General features: G+C 40.4%; 1 protein-coding gene across 6 annotated transcripts in view; it reads right to left on the bottom strand.

Moving 5' to 3' along the window:
• Positions 1-25,531, bottom strand: part of IMPG2 (interphotoreceptor matrix proteoglycan 2) — a 109,117-nt gene extending 83,586 nt beyond the window's left edge. For 4 of the 6 annotated variants that reach the window (XM_077482495.1, XM_077482499.1, XM_077482500.1 and 1 more), the window contains exons 1-2: positions 25,240-25,530; positions 21,714-21,959 (exon numbers count right to left, since the gene is read on the bottom strand). In XM_077482495.1, the coding sequence (XP_077338621.1) occupies positions 21,714-21,959; positions 25,240-25,318 (325 nt within the window). In that variant the 5' untranslated portion in view covers positions 25,319-25,530. Of the gene's footprint in view, positions 1-21,713; positions 21,960-25,239 lie in introns of all 6 variants that reach the window. The other 2 variants (XM_077482497.1, XM_077482496.1) reach the window with 1 other exon arrangement.
• Positions 25,532-26,760: the final 1,229 nt, after the last annotated feature.

The following is a 26,760-nucleotide window of genomic DNA, read 5'->3' as shown; positions in this document are numbered from 1 at the left end:
TGGATTTTTACCAATTTTGTTACATTACAGCCTTTAGTTCAATGTTTTTTTAATCTGAATTATATGTGATGGATCATAACACAATAGTCTAAGTTGGTGAAGTAAAATTAGAAAAATGTATACATAAAACTATTTTTCAGAAATAAAAAAAATTATAATTGGCATGTGCGTATGTATTCACCCCCTTTGTTATGAAGCCCATTAAAAAGCTCGGATGCAAACAATTACCTTCAGAAGTAATATAATTAGAGAAATGATGTCCACCTGTGTGCAATCTAAGTGTCACATGATCTGTTATCACATATTCACACCTTTTTGAAAGGCCCCCAGAGGCTGCAACACCTAAGCAAGAGGCACCACTAACCAAACACTGGCATGAAGACCATGGAACTCTCCAAACAAGTAAGGGACAATGTTGTTGAGAAGTACAAATTAGGATTAGGTTATAAAAAAAAATCCAAATTTTTGATGATCCCTAGGAGCACCATCAAATCTATCATAACCAAATGGAAAGAGTATGGCACAACAGCAAACCTGCCAGGAGACGGCCGCACACCAAAACTCACGGACCGGGCAAGGAGGGCATTAATCAGAGAGGCAGCACAGAGACCTAAGGTAACCCTGGAGGAGCTGCAGAGTTCCACAGCAGAGACTGGACTATCTGTACGTAGGATGACAATAAGCCTTATGCTCCATAGAGTTGGGCTTTGTAGCAGAGTGGCCAGAAGAAAGACATTACTTTCAGCAAAAAACAAAAATGTATGGAGGAAGGTTCTCTGATATGATATGACTAAATTTAACTTTTTGGCCATTAAAGAAAACGCTCTGTCTGGCGCAAACCCAACACATCACATCACCCAAAGAACACCATCCCATGTTTTTCAGCAGTCAGGACTGGGAAACTGGTCAGAGTTGAGTGAAAGATGGATTGTGCTAAATACAGGGATATTCTTGAGCAAAACTTGTGCCACGCTGTGTGTGATTTTAGGCTAGGACAGAGGTTCACCTTCCAGCAGGACAATGACCCCAAACATTGCTAAAACAACACTTGAGTGGTTTAAGGGGAAACATGTAAATGTGTTGGAATGGCCTAGTCAAAGCCCAGACCTCAATCAAATAGAAAATCCGTGGTCAGACTTAAAGGTTGCTGTTCACAAGCACAAACCATCCAACTTGAAGGAGCTGGAGCAATTTTGCAAAAAGGAATGGCAAAAATCTCAGTGGTAAGATGTGACAAGCTCATAGAGACTTATCCAAAGCAACTTGGAGCTGTGAGAGCGCAAAAGGTGGCTCTACAAAGTATTGACTTTAGGGGGGTGAATAGTTATGCACATTGACTTTTTTCTGTTATTTTATCCTATTTGCTGTTGGCTTCACAATAAAAAAAATCTTCAAAGTTGTGAGAATGCTCTGTAAATTAAATGATGCAATGATGATCAATCCACGTTAATTCCAGGTTGTAAGGCAACAAAACATGAAAAATTCCAAGGGAGGTGAATACTTTTGCAAGACACCGTTTTTTTCCAATTTAGGCTTTTTATACTGATGCTCTGTGTTAAGCCATTTTTACAAAGATAAATATACCGAGTATTCTTCCCTGGCCATCCAATGGTAATATTGTAATGACCTGTCCAGTATTAGCACAAAGGGCCCATTCACTGCTGTTAAATGAGGTAATACTTTGTTGCCTTTTGATCAGTAGATGATACAGCATTCTGAGGAAAGTCTATACATTTTATATTTATTCTCTTTCTTTTTCCACTAGCCCTTTATGAGTTAATACACTTATACCACCTTTATTATATGGAGCCATATTATTTTATATATTATATATCCAAGATAGGAGATAATACACTGTATCCTGTTCTATAAGTTTTTCGGCTGTATATTAAGGGTTAGCATATCTTGTGTTCCCCATACTTCATTTAATTACTAAACAATGCTGTATGTAGGATTGTAACATATGCATCTCATTTTATATATGTCTGGCATTCGCATAACAAATATTTGATTAGGCTTCATGCACACTGCAGCTATCAAATGTCCATTTTACAGGCGTTTTACAGGCGTTTGACTTTTTTCCTAACCCTAAAAGTCTGTCTATGTTAGTCCACGTTGTCCATGCTTTTAGAGGAGTTTAGAGGCAGGGTGTTTAGGGGAAAATCTGAGCGCACCAAAATCTTGTTCAGGAGAGGAACGTTTGTGCCGAAAAAATGCCTGATGCACCTAAATGCGTCTAAACATGCCTAACTAGATGCATTTAGAACTTAAAGTGATTGTAAAGTCTTGTCTTTCTTTTATTAAAACTAACAACAACTTACTTGCTCTGTTGCAGTGGATTTGCACAGAGCAGACCGGATCCTCCTCTTCTTGGGTCCCTCTTCGGCTCTCCTGGCACCTCTTTCCTGTTGGGTCCCCCCACAGCAAGCAGCTTGCTATGGGGGCACCCAAGCCGGGTGACAGCTCCCTGTGTTAATTCGAAAATGGAGATGTGGCCCAGCCCTGCCCCCCTTCTATTCTCATTGGCTGACTGACTTTTATTGACAGCAGTGGGAGCCAATGGCACCACGCTGCTGTCTCAGCCAATGAGGAGGGGAGTTCCAGATGGCTGAGACATACCTACAACATCAGCAAGAAATGGGGAGGGGTTGTGATTGCGCAGGTGAAAGTGAAAAAATGAAAAAACAAAAACCATGAAGAAGCAAACTCAGGTTTTCTGTGCTCAGATTCAGTGTAGTTCTGCTTAAAACATAGGGCTAGAAGGATGGAAAAAATCCATATTATTATCTTCCCAAACAAGGGTGTAATGTGTCCAGCTGTAGAAACTGTGCATTGTAAGCCATGCTATTTATGTAATAAGGCTGACTAAATAAAAACAGACTTCAGGGGAGTGTCCTGAATGTTTACGGTGTTTTCAGTGAGAGAATAGAAGGATCCCATTGGGCTGGTGAGCACTGTAGAGTCTGTAGAGCACAGAGGTTAGCCTGTGGTTAAACAATTGCTCCCTAATCATGGTCATACACACATAGAATTTTGTCTGAAACTAGTAGTTTTCAGAAAGATCATTCAACCGTTCATTCATACCGTTATTGGAGCTAACTTTAGAGTCGATTTGGACAGTAGGCCTGGCTAATGTCGATGGATGCAAAGTGAAAGCTTTTACTGTTTCAACCAAAGTGTATATGTGTTATATACAATATATAATATGTTATATTTAAAATTTAAAAAATCCTCTCTCTTGTATTGTACATGTCCTTGAAATATAGGTGAACCGGAAGAAAAATCTGTGAACGAAAGGATGTGCGTTCGTGAACTATGCTTATTCCTTCACACTATCATGAGATGTATGTCCGAAAACAATCAAAGTCTGATATCTGTGTATATATGTATACAGTGGGTATATATTACCAGAATTATAAATAAAATATATGAATTATTAGAGACATAAATACATTTACGTAGGTTTGTGTTTCCAGGGCCACAAGGGTCATTACCCTCGTTTTTGGTAATTATTCAAAACAATAATTTATATTATTATTGTTATCAACTGATCACTTTCGATCATGGAAACAAGGTTATTCTATCAGTTAGTGGACAATTCGCTTTCGAGCGATATATGCTCACTCTTCAAACAGAGGATATTCTATACATGTATGGCCATCCTTAGACACACATTATTTTTTTTCTTTGCTTTATATGCTTTTGTGTTTGTTGTGTTATAGAAAAAATCCAACATCGATTTCAACACCACACTAAAGCTGGGGTGATGAAAGCAATGACAGATTTTACTTTAAGGAAATCAGATAATGTATGGTGTTCATTTGACCCCAGAGTAGCAGAAGGATAGCCACGTGGCATAATGCGCATGTTTTCCTTAAGCTTCACACGTTTCCAACATTTAGCATGGCAAGAGTTGTTACAAGGAGACAGTATCCCAGAGTTATGTAATGCTTCTTAAGGACTGCATCCCTGTTCTATTTAGTTAGAAATAGAGAGCCAGAATGCCAGCCACCATGTCATGTCAAGTCATGAACTAGTGAGATACAATAATCCAATTAATTAAAGACCAACGTTAAGATACTAAAACATGCTCTTAGACATTTTACCTGATCTTAAACGTGAAGTGAACTTTCATGGTGGAAATATGGGCTCTGTAATTACCAACTCTTTGCCTCACTAAATAAGGTGGTCAGAGGTTAAGTGAAACAGGAGGGTGAGTATGGCAGCCAGAGAGCTAGGTATCTTTAAAATAAGTCAGCAGTGACAGCACTTAAATTTGCATCATCGGTACATATATATATATATGTACATATATATATATATATATATATATACATTTGTCTGGTTGGAAAAATACACAAGTCTATCCAGTTCCACCCACAGAGAACAAAGACCCCACACACAAATCAAGAACCTCCATGTACACAATCCTATATCCACAGTTGATCCAGATGAAGGCAAAAAAAAAGCATGATCCAATTTGCTACAACAGGGAGAAAAATCCTTCCTAATCCTCCAAGAGGTAATTTTTCCTGAATGAACTTTACCTATAAATATTAGTATTCATTTATATTTTGTGCATTTAGGAATAAATCCAGGCCTTTGTTAAAACTATCTACTGAGCTGGGCAGAACTAGCTCTTGAGGGAGTCTATTCCACATCTCTTACTGTGAAGAAGTCTTTCTGTATTTGGCGGTTAAATCTCTTTTCCTCTAGACATAAAGAGTGCCCCCCTTGTCCTCTGCGATGATCTTCAATTGAATAACTCATCATCAAGTTCACTATATGGACCACTTATGTATTTATACATGTTGATCATATCTCCTCCTAATCTCCGTTCCTCTGATCTTTCCTCATAGCTGAGCTCCTCCGTGCCTCTTATTAGTTTGGTTGCTCTTATCTGCACTTTCTCCAGTTTCCCAATATCCTTTTTGTGAACTGGTACCCAAAACTGAACTGCATATTCTAGATGAGGTGTGGCTAATAATGTGTTCAGGGGTAAAATGATATCTCCCTCTTCCCCCCTCCAGGCCATGCCTATCTTAATACAAGAAAGGAGTTTGCTGGCTTGGGAGACTGCAGCTTGGCATTGCATGCTATTATTAAACCTATGATCAACCAGAACACCCAGATCCTTCTCCACCATTGATTCCCCCAGTTGTACACCCCCTAGTATGTATGATGCATGCATATTCTTATTCCCCAAGGTCATAACTTTACATTTATCAACATTAAACCTCATTTGCCACATAGCTCCCAATTAAACAGTGCACTGAGGTCGGCTTGTAGGTTGGAGACATCCTGTAAGGATGTTATTCCACTGCATATCTTGACGTCATCCACAAACACTGAAATGCTACTTTTAATCCCAGACCCTATATCATTTATAAATATATTAAAAAGTAAGGGTCCCAACACTGAACCGTGGGATACACCACTGATAAGCTTAGACCAGTAAGAATCATTATCCATTACTCTCTGAATACGGCCTTTAGCCAGTTTTCTATCCATTTACAAACTGATTTTTCTAAGCCTGTAGACTTTACCTTACATATTAGCCGTGTGGGGGGAACTATGTGTCAGGTCACCTGAAACCAGGTGACAGATGCACGCCGTAGAAGTCAGGAGTGCACCGCTAAGGTAGTGGACCCTAGGACTGACTGCTGCGGATTGAAACCTGGGAGGTTCAGGAAGCACGTCTACTGGATCACTAACACAGATCCCAATGGGAGCTAGAGCATAGATTCCCCAAGGCGCGGAGTCTAAGAGCCAGCAGGTGTTCACCAGAGCCTCTAGTGGTGAGGATGGACTGTGCTGCAGTCTAGCTCCAGGTCGCGGCCTCCAGGGTCTCACAGCTCACGCTCATGGTAGACTACAGGAGAAGGAAGCAGCAGGCTGGAACAACAAAAATAGTAAGGGATAAGAGGTCAGGGTGACTAGCAGACAGGAACAACAGAGGACACGCCAAAGGTTCAGGATCACAGGCAAACAGGGATAGTTGGGGACACGCCAATAGGTCAAGGTCACAAGCACACAGGAATAGTCGAGAGCATGCCAAGGTTGATAGCAGAGACAAACAAAGAGCACACAGCAAGCACGAAACAGGAAGCAAACACACAATGAATACACAATGGTTGATCAGCACCGCTGGCTTGCAGTGCACAGGTTAATATAGTATTCCCTGATAGGGCCTGGGGTGGAGCCATGCTTAGAGGAGAGGTTATAAAAACAGCCAGGTGAGAGTGGCTGGCTTCTTAGTCTGAACACATGAGGAGAGGTAAGCTGACAGAGAAAGATTACTGCATAGCCATGACACTGTGTCATGCGCTTTTGCAAAATCCAATTATACTACTACATCCGCAGCCACCCCTCTGTCCAAGGTTTTACTTACCTCCTCATAAAATAAAATCAGGTTTGTTTGACAACTTCTGGCTTTCATAAATCCATGCTGTCTGTTGACTAAAATATTTTTCTGGCAAAAACTCATGTTTTATAAAACTCTCCAGTATTTTCAGAGCTATAGAAGTTAAAGTCTAAAAATGCTTTACCTCATTGCATTTCTTGCATGAGCATAAAAAATATTTAGGGTTCAGCATCGCTCCCTCAGCTCCCCTTTACTTACCTGAGACCGCTTTCGATCCAGCGCCTTGCATGTTGACAGATCGTTTCTCTGCCCAGATTCTATATCTCGTTGGCTTTGCTGGGGCACCAGGAGCCATTGGCTCCCAGTGAAGCTGATGATGATGGAGCGGGGGGCAGGGCCGGGGCCCTCTGTCAGTGTCAATGGATGCAGCAGAGGGACTCAGTGACGAGTGCCCCCATGGGAAGTGGCACTGAACAGAGGGGAGGGACCAGAAGAGTCGGTGAGGGATCCGAAAAGAGGAGGTTCCCGGCCGCTCTGTGTGATTCCATTGCACTCCATTGTGTAGGTAAGTATAGTAGACAGGTTTTTTTTTTTTGTTTTTTTATTACCTTTACAAAACTGTTTAAATGAAGAGGTTTGTAGTTACTTGGTAAAGACTTTGATCATGTTTCACTTTAAATTATTTAAAGCAGAACTCCGGGAAAGAAAACATTTCCCCATGCAGTGGAGCTGTGTCCACACTGCATGGGTTAACTGCTCATTTTGTCTAGGGTAGAGGATTGCTGCTGAAATATACTCACCTAATCCACCAATCCTTCCAGATCCCTGTGACTCCTGTCAAGCCCCCCCCCCCCCCCAGCTGTCTAGTGGTCTTGTGTGGTGGAGTGTTGGTGACATCACCACTCCTATCCACCAGCTCTGGATGTGAGGACGGCAGGAACCTGTACACTGCTGGACATGAGGGACACCATTTTCCTGGGGATCGAATGAGTATAAGCTCTGTGTTAACCCCTAGACAAAATGAACAGTTAACCCATACAGCGCTGACACAGCCCCATTGCATGGAGAAAAAAAAACATTTCCATAAATTCTGCATTAATGTGGGAGTAAACTTCCATGCATGAATTTTATCTATAGGTAAGCCTATAATAAGGCTTACCAATAGGTACTGTAAATATCTCCTAAACGTGCACCGTATAAGAGATATTTACTGTAGATGCAGCTGGTGATGTCACCAGTGCATGTGCTCTGAAGGAACATTCCTTCAGAGCCCTGTGTCGTAAACAGCAGCTCCTGCATGCATGTGCGGGAGTGACATCATTGTGGCTCGGGCCAGTCACAAATCCGGATTCCACAAACTCGGGTGAAGATGGGAGCCCCTTCAGCTGTCACTGGAAGGCTTAGATTTCAGGTAAGTTTCAGATACTAGCACATTATGACATTTCAGTTTTTAAAAAAAAGAAAACAAAACACCCAGGGATTTACTACCCCTTTAAAGCTACTTTTGATGCACAGTCATTTACTGCAGATCAGTACATTCTTTTGAAACGGCATTTAGCAAAATTTATGTTTTAATAGGATTTTTAATATTAAAATAGGAAACTCTAGCTCAGGTATACTGTAATAATAAAAAAATAAACTGTTAATAACAATAAGGAATAATAAAAAGTATGCAGAAGTCATAAGAATTGCTTAGTCATGTTAAAATGTTAAACAAAAACTTAATGGAAATCTCTCTTGAGAAAATAATGGAGGCCATTGCTAAACTCTATTTTGTCTTCATTGCTGTCTGATGCTGCATACACACGATCTGACTTTTCGACACCAATTTGATCATGTGTGGGCTTCATCAGACCTTTGCTGTCTAAACATCAGACAGACTTTAGATTTAAAACATGTTTCAAATCTTTCCGACAGACTCGGGTCCAGTCAAAAATCAGTTTGTCTGTATGCTAGTCCAACGGACAAAAAACAACGATAGGGCAGCTAGTGGCTACTGGCTATGAACTTCCTTATTCTAGTCCGGTTGTACGTCATCACGTTCGAATCCGTCGGACTTTGGTGTGCTTGTGTGTGGCCAAGTCCGTTCGTTCTGGAAGACTGTCGGACTATCGAAAAAGTTTGGTCGTGTGTACATGGCATGAGTCTGACCTGGAACAAATGCAACTATAAGGAAGTCTGACACATTTTTGACATTCATTTACATGTTTGTTCCATGTCTGTGAATTAAAAGTTCTTAAGTCACATACAGAGAGCCAACCAGCATTTTTAGAAGAAGGCCAGTGATTTACCATTCCCCATATATTTCTCTCATGAATTAAGTCACTTTCCTAAGTGCAATGTCAGCAAAATGCTTGTATCTATTGCCAGCAATACAAAAAGAGCTGATGGAGGCAGTAAATAGGTACATTCGATGTGATATATTCACATATCCACTATTGTGTACTACAACAAGGCAAAAATAAGGTATGAGAAGCCAGTCATTTCAGGGTAGTTTTTATAAAAATTGTTAGTGTAGCACCTTCTAGTGTGCTAGAATGTCAGTGTAATGTTTTTTTTGGGCCACAAACAACCCCCACTCCCCCCCTGGCCCGCCGGTCAAGCGGCACTAGCACAACTGCCTACCCCCCTTCCACGGCACAGCACTAACACCCCCAGTAAACCCCCCCCCCAACCATTTTCCTGTCCCTGTCCTTAAGCGTGGTGGCCTTGGGGGAAGCTGCTCTGATGTCCTCTTCTGGAGCAGCTTCCGTGGTGCATCTCCTCTCCTCCCAGCACTAGGCGAACAGTGGATTGTGGCAGGGCAGTCAGTGAGCAGGATGTAGTAGCAGGACTGTCAGGGAACAGTATGTAATGGTAAGGCTTTCAGTGAGCAGCATGTAGTGGCTGGGCAGTCACCCGTCATCAATCATCTATTGCACAAAGGAAATGTGAATGCTCTTACCGAAACAGATGGACTCCAATGTCAGCGACACAGAGCCTAGTGGGCAATGTGTCACAAATGACAGATGTTCATGGTGGTCCCCGTTCCCGAAGCAGGGTCCAATGAGAATGTGGAAAACCTCCAGGTCGGCCTCAAAAGGTATCTGTCACAACTGGGACTCGATGGTAAGTTCCAGGATGAACATCACACAAAATGGGGATTTATTTCTAAAAAACGATATTACAAATGAAGTGATCACTGATAAATAAATAGGGCCCTGTAGAAGACCGATTGGTCAAAACGCCTAGGGCTTGGCGTTCAGTCTCTTTCCTCATTGTCTTGTTTTTATTTATTTATCAGTAATCACTTCATTTGTAATATCAGTTTTTAGAAATAAATCCCCATTTTGTCCTAAAGCATGTGGAAGCCCTTTTTCTTTTTTCCACAGATTATCCGGATGTGAATGTGTATGGTGTTCCTCCTGGAACTTATCATCGAGTCCCAGTTGTGATGGATGCCTTTTGAGACCAACCTGGAGGTTTTCCATGTTCTCCTTGGACTCTGCTTCAGGAACCGGGACCACCATGAGCATCTGTCATTTGTGACACATTGCCCGTTAGACTCTGGGGGTTATTTACTAAAGGAAAATCCACTTTGCACTGCAAGTGCACGTGAAAGTACACTGAAACTACACTTGGAAGTAAAGTCGCTGTAGATCCAAGGGGGACATGCAAGGAAAATAAAAAACAGCATTTTAGTTTGCACATGATTGGATGATAAAATCAGCAGAGCTTCCACTCATTTCAGATCTACCCCTTACATATAGAGTGACTGCACCTCCAAGTGCACTTTCAATGTACTTTCATGTGCACTTGCATTTTAAGTGGATTTTCCTGTCGTTGACATTGGAGTCCATCTGTTCCAGTAAGAGCATTCACATTTCCTTTGTGCAATAGATGATTGATGATCCAGACGGGTTTCCTGAAAAGGATAGAGTCTTTCTGTTCATCCATCTGAGAAGTGCCATCTTCTGGTGTTTGATGCCATACTTTTTGCCATATATTGCCATTGTTGGGACATTATTTTGCACATTGTTTGTCCACATTTCATTATAGATGGACTTTTGGAGCTGTTTATATTTTATTAGCATTGACTCTATTTTCACATATCACGACATTGTTATATAGTGTTTTAGTGATGCATTTTTTCTATTTGTGCCCCATGTATACTGATGTGCCCCATGTACCCTGATGTGCCCCGTGTACGCTGATGCACCCCATGTATCCTGATGCGCCCCATGTACCCTGATGTGCCCCATGTACTCTGATGTGCCCCATGTATCCTGATGTGATCCATGTGCTTTGATGTGCCATGTGCCTTGTGTGCTCTGTGCCCTGGTGTGCTGTGCCTCAATGTTACATAGATACATGGTTATTCAGGTTGAAAAAGGACACAAGTCCATCCAGTTCAACCACAAAAAAATAAATAAAAAAATAAAATAACATCATACAATTCCATATAACCAATTCTATATGCACAGTTGATCCAGAGGAAGGCAAAAAACCCCAGAAGAGCATGATTTAATTTGCCAAAGCAGGGGAAAAAATTCCTCCCTGGTCCCCCGAGAGGCAATCAGATTTTCCCCGGATCAACTTTACCTAAAAATGTTAGTACCCAGTTATATTATGTACACTTAGGAAATAATCCAGGCCTTTCTTAGAAGCAATCTACTGAGCTGGCCAGAACCACCTCTGCAGGGAGTCTATTCCACATTTTCACAGCTCTTACTGTGAAGAAACCTTTCCATATTTGGAGATGAAATCTCTTTTCGTCTAGACGTAAAAAGTGCCCCCTTGTCCTCTTTGTTGACTGTAAACTGAATAACTCAACAGCAAGTTCACTATATGGACCCCTTATATATTTGTACATGTTGATCATATCCCCCCTTAATCTCTCCCCCTAGAATGTATGATGCATGCATATTCTTAGCCCCCAAGTGCATAACTTTACTTTCTCAAGATTAAACCTCATCTGCCACATAGTCGCCCAATTAGACAGAGCATTGCGGTCAGCTTGTAAATTGGAGACATCCTGTAAGGACACTGCATAGCTTGGTGTCATCTGCAAAAACGTAAATGTTACTTTTGATCCCAGACTCAATATCATTTATAAAGATATTAAAAAGTAAGGGTCCCAGCAGTAAACCTTGGGGTACAGCACTGATAACCTTAGACCATTCGGAGTAAGAATTATTAACCACTTCTCTCTGAATTCTGTCTTTTAGCCAGTTTTCTATCCATTTACAAGCTGATATTTCCAAACCTGTAGACTTTACCTTATACATGAGCCATGTGTGTGGAACTGTATCAAACGCTTTTGCAAAATCCAAGTATACCACATCTACCGCCACCCCCCTGTCCAAGGTTTTACTTACCTCCTCACAAAAAGAAATCAGGTTTGTCTGACAACTTCTGTTTTTCATGAATCCATGCTTAAACTAACAGGTCTATAGTTACTTGGTAAAGACTTTGTTCCCTTTTTTAATATAGGCACCACATTGGCAATGCGCCAATCCAGTGGTACTATTCCTGTCATTAAAGAGGAAGTAAACCCTGATGGGTTTACTTCTTCTTTGTCTCCCTGCAAAGGTAAAGCATAATGGGCTACTATGCATCCCATAGTAGCCCATTATGGCATCCATTATGGCTTGATTTCCTTTTTACATATTCTGTTATATTCTTTGTAACATTTAAATGACACTAGTGTTCCTTCATTTTTATATTTTCTAAAAGCTCTTTTCTTCTAGTTTATAGCTTTTTTAACTTTTTAAGGTCCTGTGCCCTGATGAACTGTGCCCTGATGTGCTGTGTCCTGTGCCATGTGCCCTGTCCTGTTGTGCTGTGTCCTGTCCTGATGTGCAATTCAATATATAAAACAAAGTTGAATAATGATTATTGAAAAAATTAACAAATAAATAACAAAATTTAAAATTAACAAATAAATAAGGCTGCTGCTCCACTGTGGGACACACACACATAAAAATGGAAACAAAATAAGAAAAAGAGCTGCGCCAAAAAAACATATATAAAAAAGAACTACACCAATAGAAAAGTAAATAAATAAACCAATACTATAAATGAAAGTCCATAGAAAGTTTTGTGTATTGAAGAAAAAGTCGATCGCACCACAGTGATTCCACACTTCCTTATCACTACTGTACCCAGCCACCGACAAATAAATGCGCTTACCGGCCGGTAAAGCGTAAGGAGCTTTTATGATATCAAGCTAATGACAGCCCCTCGCCTCCACCAGATGCCTTGTAAATCAGGAACAAACGATCCATGTATCGAGGATTCATATGACGCTCCACATTTCCATTAATACCCAATGTATACGCTCAGAATATAAAAAGAGAGAAGCTTCTCATAGTGTAAAAAACTTCAAAACTCATTTAATTATAATAGAAATACACTTACATAAAACCAAAGATAGATCGCACATAAAAACAAGCCGGCCGGCAAAACAGGAGCCCGTCCTCCTCTCGTAACACGTGGTGACGTAACAGCGTGCCCTCCCTACCCTGATGTGCCATGCGTCCTGTACCCTGATGTGCCACGTGTCCTGCACCCTGATGTGCCCTGTGTCCTGTCCTGCACCCTGATGTGCCATGTGTCCTGTACCCTGATGTGTCATATGTCCCGTACTTCGATGTGCCATGTGTCCTGTACACAGATGGGCCATGTGCCCTGATGTGGCCTGTTGTGCCCTTATGTGCTGTACCCTGATGTGCTGTACTCTGATGTGGCCTGATGTGCTGTGCCCTGATACGCACTGTACCCTGATGTGCTGTGCCCTGGGCCAGTCTGGATTAAGTCCAGGGCCACATTTGTGTCCCAGTCCAGCCCTGCCCATTATTTGTATTGTTTTGTTGTTTATTTTAGTAGGGCGGGGAACCTCAGTCAGGTTTTAATTGTTTTAATTGTTTGAGCTGTATAAAAGACCCAAATGTGTGTGTTAGGTCCAAAAAACATTTTTATTTGGAAAAAAAAAATCATAAAACTAAGGTGTTTCAGAGGTTCCAAGGGGAACACCTTTTGGTTTGGTTTGGTCATTTGGTTGATGATAAAGTGGTTTGCTTTGGACATTGTAAATCAATAGCATCCTGGAAGACAGATCGGAGTGTAGAGCTGCAAAAAAACAACATCTGGAGCACTTACAGAGAACTACTTATTAGCACACAAAAAACACAACATAAACTAAAGAATCAAAAGACACACAGAGATTCTTCCATGCTCCTAATACACGCACACACCCCTGAAGCAATGTATATAACAACATGTGTGAATATAAACATATAACTTAAAGCGTAGTTCCATCCAAAAATGGAACTTCCGCTTTAAGCACCCTTACATGGCACATTTGGCATGTCATTTTTTTGGGGGGGGGAGTGGGGGCTTCGTTAGGAGGGGGAATTCCTGTCCCACTTCCTCCTTCCACCCAGGGACCACCAAAGCGACTCCTCCTTTCGCCTTAAGCGGACCCTCCCTCTAGGCGATCTCCTGGGACACGTGACAGGTCCCAGGAGATCACCTGTCCACTAAGGGAGCGCAGCGCGACTCCCACATGTGCTGTGCGTGCCCAGCCGTGAAGAGGAAAGCTGTCACGGCCGGGTACCCAGAGTAGCAATGGAGGCGTCGGCGGCAAGGAGGGGGAGAGGAGCGACCCTCCATTCGGCCGCATCGCTAGTCTGTGGAACAGGTAAATGTTTGTTCATTAAAAGTCAGCAACTACACTTTTTGTAGCTGCTGACTTTGAATAAACATAAAAATCCTGGAACTCCGCTTTAAGTGCTGAACAAAGAAAACAATACATCAGTGAAATTAATTTCAGTATAATAAAATAGATAATTAGTTCTTTAGCAAGTCTATTCACAGTTTGCAATACCCGTATAATGCGAAAAAATAAATACTTTATAATCTGTTCTTGCATTAGATTGCTATGCTACAAAACCACATGCACACGTGCTGAAGTGCAATTTCAAAAACACCTCAGTGTCCCACTTCACACAGAAATTAGCTAGAACTCACCTCCTTACATGGACCTTATAGTGCAAATAAGCTTTTATAGTACACTGCTAGTTAAAAATTGGATCAGAGGTAATGGCTCATTCCAGGTATGTTTATCTTTCCAGAAATTACATAATGCTTTCCATATTGCAGACATCTATAAAAGCTCAAAAGCTGTACACTTGCAATTCTGTGCACTGGATCTGCATCAACGAGAGTTAATCTACAACTCCACCCAGTTTATTTGCATCACATGTAGCTCTGCCCTACACGTTGCATCTTACAACTTCTTCAGGGGTACAGAGCTGGTGATATGCTTCTCATCATTATGTATGGATTTGTCACCAGATCGGTGGAAACATACAGTCCAGTAGATGTTACTAAGGCTGCCACCTCCATGACAAAGAAAGACTCTAACACAGCCAGATTCGTAGAAACATAAACAAATGAACAGCCAACACTCCTCCCAAGGAGATACAGACGTCAAATCTTCAAATAGCAACCCCTTAGTGCTAACATAACAAAATACTTAATGAACTCTTAAAGAAGTTGTGTGTTAAACAATCTTGAAATTGTATGATAAAAGAACATTTAAAACAAGGGTTGATCAAATAACACGATTCTTATACCCCAGAAGGAAAGGATCTTAATTATACATATATTTACAGATTATAAACAATCACCCTGCAAAACAGACACCTTAAAATTCAATTAAATAAAAAGAGGCTAAAATATACAATGGTCAGGGATCATTTTTGATAACATATCAACCTTAGGTGGAGTATTCTCAACCTCAGCATGATGAAAGCCCTTCTTCTAATGTTATCATTTATTCCCAGCCCCTAGACCAGTGATTCCCAACTGTAGACCTCAAGTATCCCAACATATTGTCAGGATTTCCTTCAGTTTTTACAGGTGCTTTATATTAATGCCAATGGCTTTGTATTCTTCACAGCTATGTTATCTAAGGGAAACACTCACAAATTATCTTGTTGGGGGATATTTGGGGACTGAGCTTGAGAATCACAGACCTAGACCTGCCTCTATCCAACTCCAGGCTTCATTTCTACCATTTACAAACTCCTTTCTTTACTTTTTCATGTCAGCCATAATATTTTTCTCACCTTACTTTGAACTCCTTTTCTCTGTGTATGTGACCTAGTTGTATTTCTTAACTGTAGTTCTTAATTGCAGCAGAGAAAAGTTAAATTATCAGTATAGATATGCTGTGTGGCAGAACTGTGGATTGATAGAAATGCAAAAGTACCATAGCTTCCATATATGTACTTCAACTGTGTATTAAAGTGGATGTAAACCCGATTCATGAAATTTGTTTTCCTATCTCTCTTCAAAGCACTGTGTCTCATAGCTTTCTCCTGCCCAGTTCCTCTGTTATCAGCCTGATAGCTTTTGACAAGTTCTCCGAGATGGCCGACTGAAGTGTGTGTCATAGGAGGTTGCTATAAATAGATCAGCAGAAAGCTTGTTGTCTCAGAGCACAGATATGTACATTCCTTTCTTCTTTTCCCACAGTGGAGTGGGGTTGTGTGCCTTTCCTCCAAACAACTGTCTTGGCTGTATGCCAATAATCTACTCCCAGTGGTAAACAGGAAGAGAAAATCTGTAACACGAAGAGCACTTTCTAAAGGATATATACAGCTGAAGACAGCAGATATACAGTTGTGTGAAAAAAGTATGTGCCCCCTTCCTGATTTTTTTTTTCAAGAACAGATTAGAAACAAAGTAATGTACATGTATTGATCTAGGAAGGGTTTAAAAGCCATTGCTATGGCTTTGGAACTCCAGTGAACAACAGAGAGAGCCATTATCCACAAAAAGTGATAACTAGGAACAGTGGTGAACCTTCCCAGGATTGGAAAATTACTCATCCAGGAGGTAATAAAAGAGCCCAGAACAACATCTAAAGAACGGCAGGCATCACTTGCCTCAGGTAAGATCAGTGTTCATGATTCAACAATTAGAAAGAGACTGGGCAAAAATGGCATTCATGGGAGAGTTCCAAGGCCAAAGCCAGTGCTGACCAAAAAGAACACAAATGCCGCGTACACATGACCGAACTTTCCAGCAGACTAGGTCCAACGGTCTTCCCGACTGACTTTCGGTGGAGTTCCGATGGACTTCCAAACAAACGGACTTGCCCACACATGAATGGACTAAGTCCATTCGAAAGTCCGTTAATTTTGAATGTGATAGAGTAAGACGGGACTAAAAAAGGAACTTCAATAGCCAGTAGCCAATAGCTTCCCTTGCATCGTATTTGATCGGCCGGACTAGCATACAAACGGTTTTCCCAATAGGAATTGAGTCCGTCGGACAGATTTGAAACATGTTCTATTTCTAGGTCCATCTGATTTTTAAAAGAAAAACGATCGGAATGTCCGACGGACTGATTCTGTTGGACCTAGTCTGCCGGAAAGTCCAGTCATGTGTACGCAGCAAAAGGCTCATCATACATTTAACAAAAAAAATCTTGATTATCCCCAAGACTTTTAGGCAAATATTCTGTGTACTGATCAGACAAAATATTAACTTTTTGGAAGGTGTGCGTCCCGTTACATCTGCCATAAAATGAATACAGCATTTCATAATTTCATAACAAGAACATCATAACAGCAGTAGGGATGAGCCAAACACCCCCCCTCCCCCCCCCGGTTCGGTTCACACCAGAACATCCTTACATGCAAAAAAGTTTGTTCGTACACGCGAACACCGTTAAAGTCTATGGCACACGAACATGAAAAATCTAAAGTGCTAATTTTAAAGGCTTATATGCAAGGTTTTGCCCTAAAAAGTGTTTGGGGACCCGGGTCCTGCCCTAGGGGACATGTATCAATGTAAAAAAATGGCTGTTTTTTCAGGAGCAGTGATTTTAAGAATGCTTAAAGTGAAACAATAAAAATGAAATATTCCTTTAAATATCGTTCCTGTGGGGTGTCTATAGTATACCCGTAAAGTGGCGCAGTTTTCCCATATTTAGAACAATACCAGAGCAAAATTACATTTCTAAAGGAAAAAAGTCATTTAAAACTGCTTGCGGCTGTAATGTAATGTAATGTAATGTATTGTCGGGTCCCGGCAATATGAGAAAAAAGGCATGGGTTCCCCCAGCCCATTACAAGGATCTTTGGGTCTTGTATGGATAATAAGGGGAACCCTGCACCCAAATTTTAAAAAACAATGGCGTGGGGGGGCCCTAGGCACTATATACTCTGAACAGAAGTATATATACTATATGGTCTGCCCTAAATACTGTGCAGAAAATTGGGCCTTAGGTGTTGCAGGTGCTAGAACACTGTAACCCCTCACAGTTAAGCTTGTTGGGCGCAGTAATGGGCCCTGCTATGAAATATTATATCAAGAATTGTTATTACATGCCTCTGTTAAACAGGGGCAGAAAAATTGGGCCTTAGGCAGTGGTGTTGGTGGTGCCACAACACTAACTCCTCACAGATATGCTTGTTGGGTGCAGGAACGGGCCCTGCTATGAAATATTATATCAACTGATTAATTTTTCTATGGATGTGGGATCCCTTGAAGACTGCCTATGCTGAGTGACTATCCTATTCCTCCTCAATCTTGATGATGGTAGCTTCCAGCAATATGTTTGCTTTAGGGCATCATCATCACTGCCTAAGGCCCAATTTTCTGCCCCTGTTTAACAGGGGCATGCAATTACCTCCCCTCCCTCCTCATCACTGGAGCAAACTTGGCAGTATGCTGCGGCTGGGGGAACATGACTGCCAGTTTCTAGTCCTTCTTGGGCACCCCCTCTCTCTACGCTCATGTTATTCCTTTCCTCAACCTGAGGACCAACATCGGAGCATTCCAATCGCTGTGCATTATCCATCAGCATGTACCCGACATTGTGGTCAAATAGTTTGGGGGACTCCTCCATGCATGACGGTGGGGCTAGAGAAGGAGTGGCTGTGGACAAGGAGCTGGTACAATAGGCCACTTTGGCAGTTGCATTGGAAGGCAAACTACTCTGAGCCTGGGTGACAGAGGATGAGGAGGATGAGGAGGATGAGGATGCTTTGTTATCCACTTCACCAACTCTTCTGCATGTTCTGGCTCAATAACACGGCCAGCAGCAGAAACAAAAGGACAATCGTGCCACACGGCCACCTGCAGAGGATGCACCATGTCAGTGACCAGCACTGTTGACTGTAGACACAGAACCTGCTTGCCCTCTTTTAGTGGCCTGTGAGCGTCTGCCTCTCCTTGGTGGCCTTTCCGGACAAGATGTATATTTTACTTGGCAACATCACACTGCACTGTACTGAATGCTGTGTACACCACCAGAAAGGTAGTAGCAACTGCACTACGGTTGCACTGTATTGTGTAATGTATGCACCACCAGAAATATTATAGCAACTGCACAACGGCTGCACTGTATTGTGTGATGTGTACACCACCAGAAAAGTAGTAGCGACTGCACTACAGTTGCACTGTTTTATGTGCTGCATACACAACCAGAAAAGTAGTACCTGCACAATGGTTGCACTGTATTGTGTGCTATGTACACCACCAGAAAAGTAGTAGCAACTGCACTACGATTCCACTGTATTGTGTGCTGTGTACACCACCAGAAAAGTAGTAGCAACTGCACTATGGCTACACTGTATTGTGTAATGTGTACACCGCCAGAAAGGTAGTAGCAACTGCCCTATGGCTGCACTGTATAGAGTGATGTGTACACTACCAGAAAAGTAGTAGCAACCACACTATGGTTGCACTGTGTTGTGTGCTGTGTACACCACCAGAAAAGTATTAGCAATTGAAACCATCATTTAAAAACTGCATTTTATATTTACTCAGATTATCTTTGTGTAATATTAAAACATGTTGATAATCTGAGTCATTTAAGTGTGACAAGTATAGAAACAAATAAAAAATCAGAAAGGGGCAAATAATTTTTCACACAACTGTAAATATTAAACAACTATCTGTACATGAGGGAGATTTGTTTCATCTCTGTGTATTATTTGAGGCTATTCACTTCACTGGGTATATGTGAGGGTTTACATCCACTTTAAGATCCTTGCCTAGAGTTCAACACACTTGGTGAGCAGCTACATAGGCACCCAACGCTGTGACATGGGCAAGGCAAGACAGTCTTCAGCCATTTCCAAGCTCCACAACACAATTTAGAGCCTGCACTTGGCTTTTTTTTATTCCATCCTTAATCAAACAAGTCAGAATGGGAGCAAAATGAAAATTCACGTAAGCAAGTGTTGGCTCCAGGAATAAAGTAAACTTGTTGCTTTGCCCTTCATGGGCAGAGCACTGTTCCCATAGTCCCAGTCAGGTGCTATTCTCAAAACCCCTAAAGGACTGCACCATACTCTCACACGCAAAAAGTTCTCATACACGACTCCAGACAGCAAAAAAACACTATAGCACTATAACCTCCTCATCAAAATAAAGATACCATGACAAAACTTCATCGATGACCCATCTCTTCTAAATGTTAGAAGTTTATTTGTGATCACTAAATTAAACTTCAGTTTATACTCAAAATAAGAAAATACCTTTCCCTTCAAATGGGCCTTTAGTGACATTAAATATCGGGGGAGTTCAGTTTACTTCATTTTTTTTAGACACCTTGATGATGAACTTCCTTTCCCTACTCACAGCCATCAGACAATATGTTACACGATGGATTAACAGTTTTATAGTTACGTTTCTATATCAAGAGTGACTAACACTATTCTGGGCAGAGACAGGAGTATTATATATTAAGTTACTTTATTTCGCCTAAGATGTATTTTGTAGCTTGAGCTGGCCACTTCCTCAGTCTAAAGGTGAAACACAGATGGCATCCTTGCTGTAAATGTATATACAGACATCAGTGTGTCACCTCTAAACTGAGGAAGTAGACAGTTCAAGTCACAAAAGATATCTTTTGTTAAATAAAGTATCTTGACATTCATAAAATACAATGACTTCAATTCATCCCTAAACATACCATAAAACCCATTCCAATGGGTGCCTCTACCAGTATGAACCATTGATGAGTTTGTTACCTTCTCTCAAACAACGGCTCTAGGGGAACTCTACTACACATTCATTGGAAATGTCTACTTCTGCATTCATTTTGGATAGAAATCCAAAGACTGATCACATAACTCACAGTGACAGTACTCTGGGATGACCCCATGGCCCTTTTCCTTTACATGACCCAGCACAAAAAAATCTCTGCTCATTCACCTTAACAACAAAGCAAGATCATGCATACCACTGAAGTAGAAGAGTACTGAACCTCCTTCTAGGAGGTTCAGTACTCCACTAGGCCTGTGGATTTCAGTAGTTAAAGAGATCAATCATATGGAAGATCTTACTGCCACTGACTCGTAGAGAAGGCAAATTTATTTGCACCTGATTTTACTGGAATTATTTCAGTTTCACACAGGAAAACACACAGGAAAACCTTCCTGTGTGATTAAGTTCCGTAATAGTGAGACTTAATCGGATATTCAAAGAAACCTTTGGCTTATATTTCTGCTGACTGGCCCTCAGGCAAGGGACAATCAGAGGGAAGCTCTTTCCTGGAGTTCCCTCTTTTTCCTTCTCAATTTTTCCACTTTCTTCCTTGCCATACCTCCACCTCCCACAAACAAACAAAAATTCCCCCTTTTTGCTTTATCCTTTTTCTTTTCTCTCTTTAGAGTTCTATTCAATAATAAAACTTTCATCCACATTGACAATTCCAAGAAGCCACATGCTAACCTTGTGTCTTCAACACAGAAACACTATAAGCAGTGACCTAATTTCTAGCAAAACATAGAACTTATTAACACCAGGATGTGTGTCTGTTCCATTATTATTTAAACATTTTGTAAAGACTGTATTATATCACATGGGCTTTTTTTTGTTGTGGAAAGAATATGCTATAAAAATAACAAAAAAAATTGACAATTTACAGTGTGTTACAGTAGACAGATATTGCTGACATTCAGTGAAATACCACACACTCACCTTTTTTCTAATTACGTATTACGCATGTATAAATGTCTGACATGTATGACAGTTACGTAATTATTTAGTAGTAGTATTTGGTTTAGACAGTGTCAGGTGCTATTTATGGGAGCTAACCACAGCAGGGATATGCCTAATACAGAGTTCATCATCAGAATTAATCTCCCTAAAGATCCCCGTAGTGCTGATTAATGCTATCTGTCACTAATACATTGGAGCTTTGGAAACCTGCCTGAAACACAATCTATTTCACCGAAGGAACTATAATAAACATACTTGACATGCTTTTTTTTTATAACTGTCTTTATAAAATGGCATTTGATTCAGTACATATCTGTTGTATTGAACACTAGTAGCTTACCTCTAAGCTTAAAAAATTTCATATGATTGATAAGGGCCTGATCAAATGTTTCTTCAGGGCACACTTTCACTCCACTAGGAAATAAAATGGCCCTCTTTTTTCTCTTCAGGAAACCCCTGTAGTGTTGGCTGACTGATTCAGCAATAGGTGGATTGCTTTCTGGCAATAATCCACTCCCTTCTTCCAACCCATGCTGCACGTCTGTAAGTCCTCTATATACAATACCATCAGAAAGTGTTCCCGAATCTGCAACAAGATGAGACAAAAAAATAGAACTCATGAACTCCTCAAACCTGTAAAGTAAAGCTTAAATGAAAAAATAATATACAATACAGCCAATAATTACCAGTGCTGGTAGAGAAATACAATTTGCATTACCTCTAGCACAGGACATATTTTTAAATATTTGTAAAAATGGTTATATATCTTCATGGGAAGCATGTGGTACAATTAAAAAAAAGCTTGTAACATCTAGAGAAAGTTATTTAAGAACTTAAGATATTGTATGGATTACGGGAAGCATTGGTATAATGCCATCCTAAAGATTTCAGAGGTGATACTACTGACATGGTGTTGTATTTCTGATCAAAGCTTCCCTACTGTCTAAGCTCCTGACCATTACTCAGCAATGAAAGAAGAATGAGCATGACAGCCTTGCACCTTTAAAGCAGATCTAAAGTCAAATTGCATATATATAGTAGATATTTCCCTTCCCCATGCTGACCTCCAATCCAGGCATTAACAGCCATGGGAGCTGCAGAAATACATTTTAGGAGATTTCATTGTCTGCTTACTAGTGGATCGCTGCTTCTGGGTCTGATCTGAAACTTAGATCTGTGTCGGCAAAATCATTCATTGGCTGCCTTTGCCTGATCTTCCATTCAATACTTCTGCCAGCTCATTTATCTTACCCCAGTTGTGGCTCAGGCCTTGGAGCAGTGAACCAACAGTAACACAATTATAAGTATTTCCGCACTTCCTGGCAGTCTTAGTGTTGGCTTAGGTTATAGAATATCAGGGAAGAGGGAAATAGCTAGGTTTGTAGTATGACGTTAGGTCCAAACAGGCAGGTATGGAAGACATAAATGAATGCAGCCCTGTGTTGGTCACTACATTATTAAATGTATTTTGTAAATGCAAGCAGTGTAAAGCACTTGAATTTGACCCAATATCAGCTTCTTGCTGTTCATTTTACAGCAGAGCTTAAACTGGAAAAGGAAGCTCAAGCAGTCACATGTTTATGTGTTGATGGAACGTGTTGAACGTGCTGGTAGGAGGAGAGAGCTGTGTGATAGAGGGATGAGCTCATCGGTCAGCTGCTTCTGCTTTCACTGTCTAGTCACACGTGGCGGAGGGGGGGGGGTGGTTGAGGGCAACTTGAGGCTACTTAACCGCAATAGAGAAAAACAAATCAAGTCTCCTGTCCTATTATATAGAGCTGTGTTGTATGGAAGAGCTGTGTAAATTTAAAGTTAATGAACAGGACAGCAAATTATTTGGCAGGTAGAGCTCCCTTAAATGTCTTCCATTGTGTATTTAACTGTTTGCCTGGAGCTCAGCTTTAAAAAATGTCAGCAGGGGAAGCACTCATATTTCCTTTCTGACAGCTTTGCTTTAAAACTAAATAGAAGATGAATGTGCAAAAAGAATTGTCATTTGTCAGATTGTCAGAATAGTCAACATTCTGTTACAGACATATATAAAACTTGCACAAGCGTAAAAATTACTGCATACTATTTCCTAAATTAAATCTACTCTTCTCTAAAGCATTTATTATTTATAACATACAACTTTACTTACTTAAAAGGTTAATGCTAGACCAAAATTGTTATGTACAGCAAGCTTCAGAATGCATTAGTTCTATCAGAGACCCCTCAATGTTCTTGTTATATTACCATTGCTGTGCTTTGGTCACCTAGTCCTTATGTTCCACTAACAATCCAGACTTGCAGATTGTTGCTCAGGTTTATTAATTGGAAATAATTTAAAGTAACCAGTCAAATTACTTATTGTGCTGTCATGAAAAGGCACTAGTAAACTCTCTTTCACTGTGTAATATTAGAGAAAATGGTCCATTGATAGAACAGCCTGAGTCAGGAATTTTTAAATATGCTTTACCCAACTATTAGAGACTGTATAACAAAGGAGTACGAGTTCAGCATTTTTGGCCACTTTCCTCTGAATTCACACAGTGTGCCAAGTTTTAATTAATAACATAAGCATGTTTCTTTGGTTCGGTTTGGCTGAATATTACTATCAATGTGTACTTGTTCTTAAAAAAGCTGCCCTTTAAAGAACGAATGTACCTAAAAGTAAATAAATAAACTCTATATGCACTGTGTAAGAAAGCTACTAATACTGAGAACATTTAAATCTACATGAGTGGAAAAGAGGTATGCGGCCAACCATCACCTCCTCTCCTTAATTATTGTAGGTCTGTAGGACAAGTTAACCAATAGATTCAGGATGTCCTAGTTGCTGGGAGCAACACAAGTTACTCCCTTTCTAGGGTTTAATTCTCTAGCCAGGCAAGCTCCATGTTCTTATGGCCAAATGTGCCTTGTGATTATACAATTACCATATGTCATTCGTATTGGCCCAATGTCATATACATTATAACTTACGTAAATGTGAAATTAAAAATTCCAGACGTTTTCACATATTTATCTATGAATGACTCACTAGAATCTTCTATATAATAATATAGCACCTAAAATTATTGCAGACTCAACCAATTCACTCTACAAACTTTATGCCATTGCAGTTTCTGATTTATTTATTTTTTGCCAAAAGTCACACGCAAACCGATCTATAGATTATAGTATCATTGCTATTACACAACATACAAATGAAAACAACTATTATCAATACCAGAAATGGTTTCATGTCTCACTAGCTTTACTAATGCAGAGGTGCCCCATGCTATCTATATGAGAACAATATGTAGAGGGGCCTTTTTGTTTTACTGTTTGGAAAGGCTTTTTAAATTTCATAGCTATATCAGTTATCATGTTGGCAGCACAAATTTTTTGATTTCCATATTATATCTATATTTTATTTTGATGAGTCCTTTACAGCAAAAAAAGATGTCAGAAATATTCAAATAGTTTTCAATGGACACTTCAATATTTTCATTTTGTACTTTTATATCTAACAACTTTTTTCAAGTAAAGCTCACATAAGTAATTTAGAAATTTGTTGAAAGTTTACCATGGAAACTGGAAAGGTTAACTGCATTTGGAGACAACATCCTGATTGAGGTTATGGACTCATAAAACAAAAGTTTTACATGACAAGTTAATGAAAAATAGTTGAGAGCTATTAAAAAATGTAGACTATACGTACTGTGCTACCATTAATGGTGTAAACACAATTTATATTAAATACATCCTTTTTTTGACAAATAAAATATGCATATATTCAGCTCAGCATGGCATATGCCTAATATGTACTATGATGCAGCATAAAAAAATAACAATTCAATTTCTTGACATAGGTAGGTTTTTGTTATAAATCCGAACATTACCTGTTAAAGTTTGTAGCTGTCCTTCCAATATTGTCACAAAGAAAAATCCCAAAAGTATTTTCCAAAAAATATTAAGCATTCTTCTCGCTACAGCTTCAGAAGAAACAAAAACAATAAATGTATTTTTATTTTACCATGAAGGTAAAATTGTATGAAGGCTAAGCATGAATACAGATAAAAAATATTATACAAAATATAAAAAAAACAGTCTTCAAACTTAGTTTAGACTGGCAGCTGAATGGCGAGTGACAACTCCTTAACAGATGGGAGAGAAGACAGTTTTTTTTTTTTAGGCTTAATCTGCACTGGTAAGCTCTTTAGCCGAGCCTGTCAAGTTGTAAAGAGACAGCCCATTGATAGGAAGAGCATTTTACACCTAATTAAACATGTTTATCATTCATTCAGTGTCACAGCAGTTTGTGCAATAGCAATTCACAGATGACAACAAGAACAGATAAATACTAAAGCGGGCAATATTTAATAGCCAGTGGTCAGATGCTGGTAAAAAAACAGCACATTTTTGGGGAGGTTTGTTTTATTTTATGTCATCGTCAGATATTCAAATTATATGTAGGCAACAACATAGGGACACACGTGTAATATAAATCTAGGGGCATATCAAACACCCACTATTTTTATCTTCAGAGACCATAATCTCTTAAACAAAACTATGTAGCTCAGCTTTTGACATATTTACCTGAGTACTGCTGGCCAATGTTGTCTGGTATGAAGTTCAGAAGGCACCATAAATAAGTCAATATTTAAGGCCCAATCACATTATTGCCCTGCCATAATGCAACAATTATGGCAATCAGTGGAGGCCCATCCATAAGGGGCACAGAGGCGCCACCCCCTTAATCCATGCGCCTGGCCCCTAATCTACATGGAGGGCACCAAACCCATAGATTTCAATGTTTTTTTTTTTCTGGAAGCACATGATTAGATCCTGAGGCTCTAACTGGCTTCAAAAATGGGTGGGCTCCAGGTGCAGAGCACTGTTCCCTGAGCCCACCTAGTTGTGTGCCAATAGCAATTTAATATTCTCTATTGTCTTCCTGATTCTCCCCCCGGCCAATCGGGAAGCGGGTCTTAAGACCAGTTTAGCTGAGAGGAGAATCGACCATATTGGCTGCCGAGGAGGAGGAAATGCAGGGGAAGCTGCCAGGAAGCTGCCAAGGAGGAAGAGACTCAGCAAGGAGCCAAAGCTGCCGTGACCTAAATGGGGTAAGTGTGGGGCTGGTGGGTGGATGAGCGAGCGATGTAGGAAGGATCGTCTGACCGACCGAGCGATGTGGGAAGTGGGGGGATCATCCGAATGGTGTAGGTGGTGGCGGGTGGTTTGTTTGCCCCCCCCCCCCAAAAAAAGTAGCACCAGCCGCCACTGATGGCAATACTCATTACATATGTTGGTGCAATGCACTGCCGTTCATTTTGACACGCAACAACAGACTAATGTAATTCCCACTTCCACCTGATCCTAAGTGTCCATATGCCACCTGAAGGATTTTTCCAGTATCTATC

The sequence above is a fragment of the Lithobates pipiens genome, unplaced genomic scaffold (genome assembly GCF_037356315.1).
Source record: "Lithobates pipiens isolate NorthernLeopardFrog02 unplaced genomic scaffold, aLitPip1_a1.2 Scaffold_16, whole genome shotgun sequence".
Lineage (NCBI taxonomy): Eukaryota > Metazoa > Chordata > Amphibia > Anura > Ranidae > Lithobates > Lithobates pipiens.
Note: the sequence above shows the minus strand (reverse complement) of the source record. Positions and strands in the feature narration are given on the sequence as shown.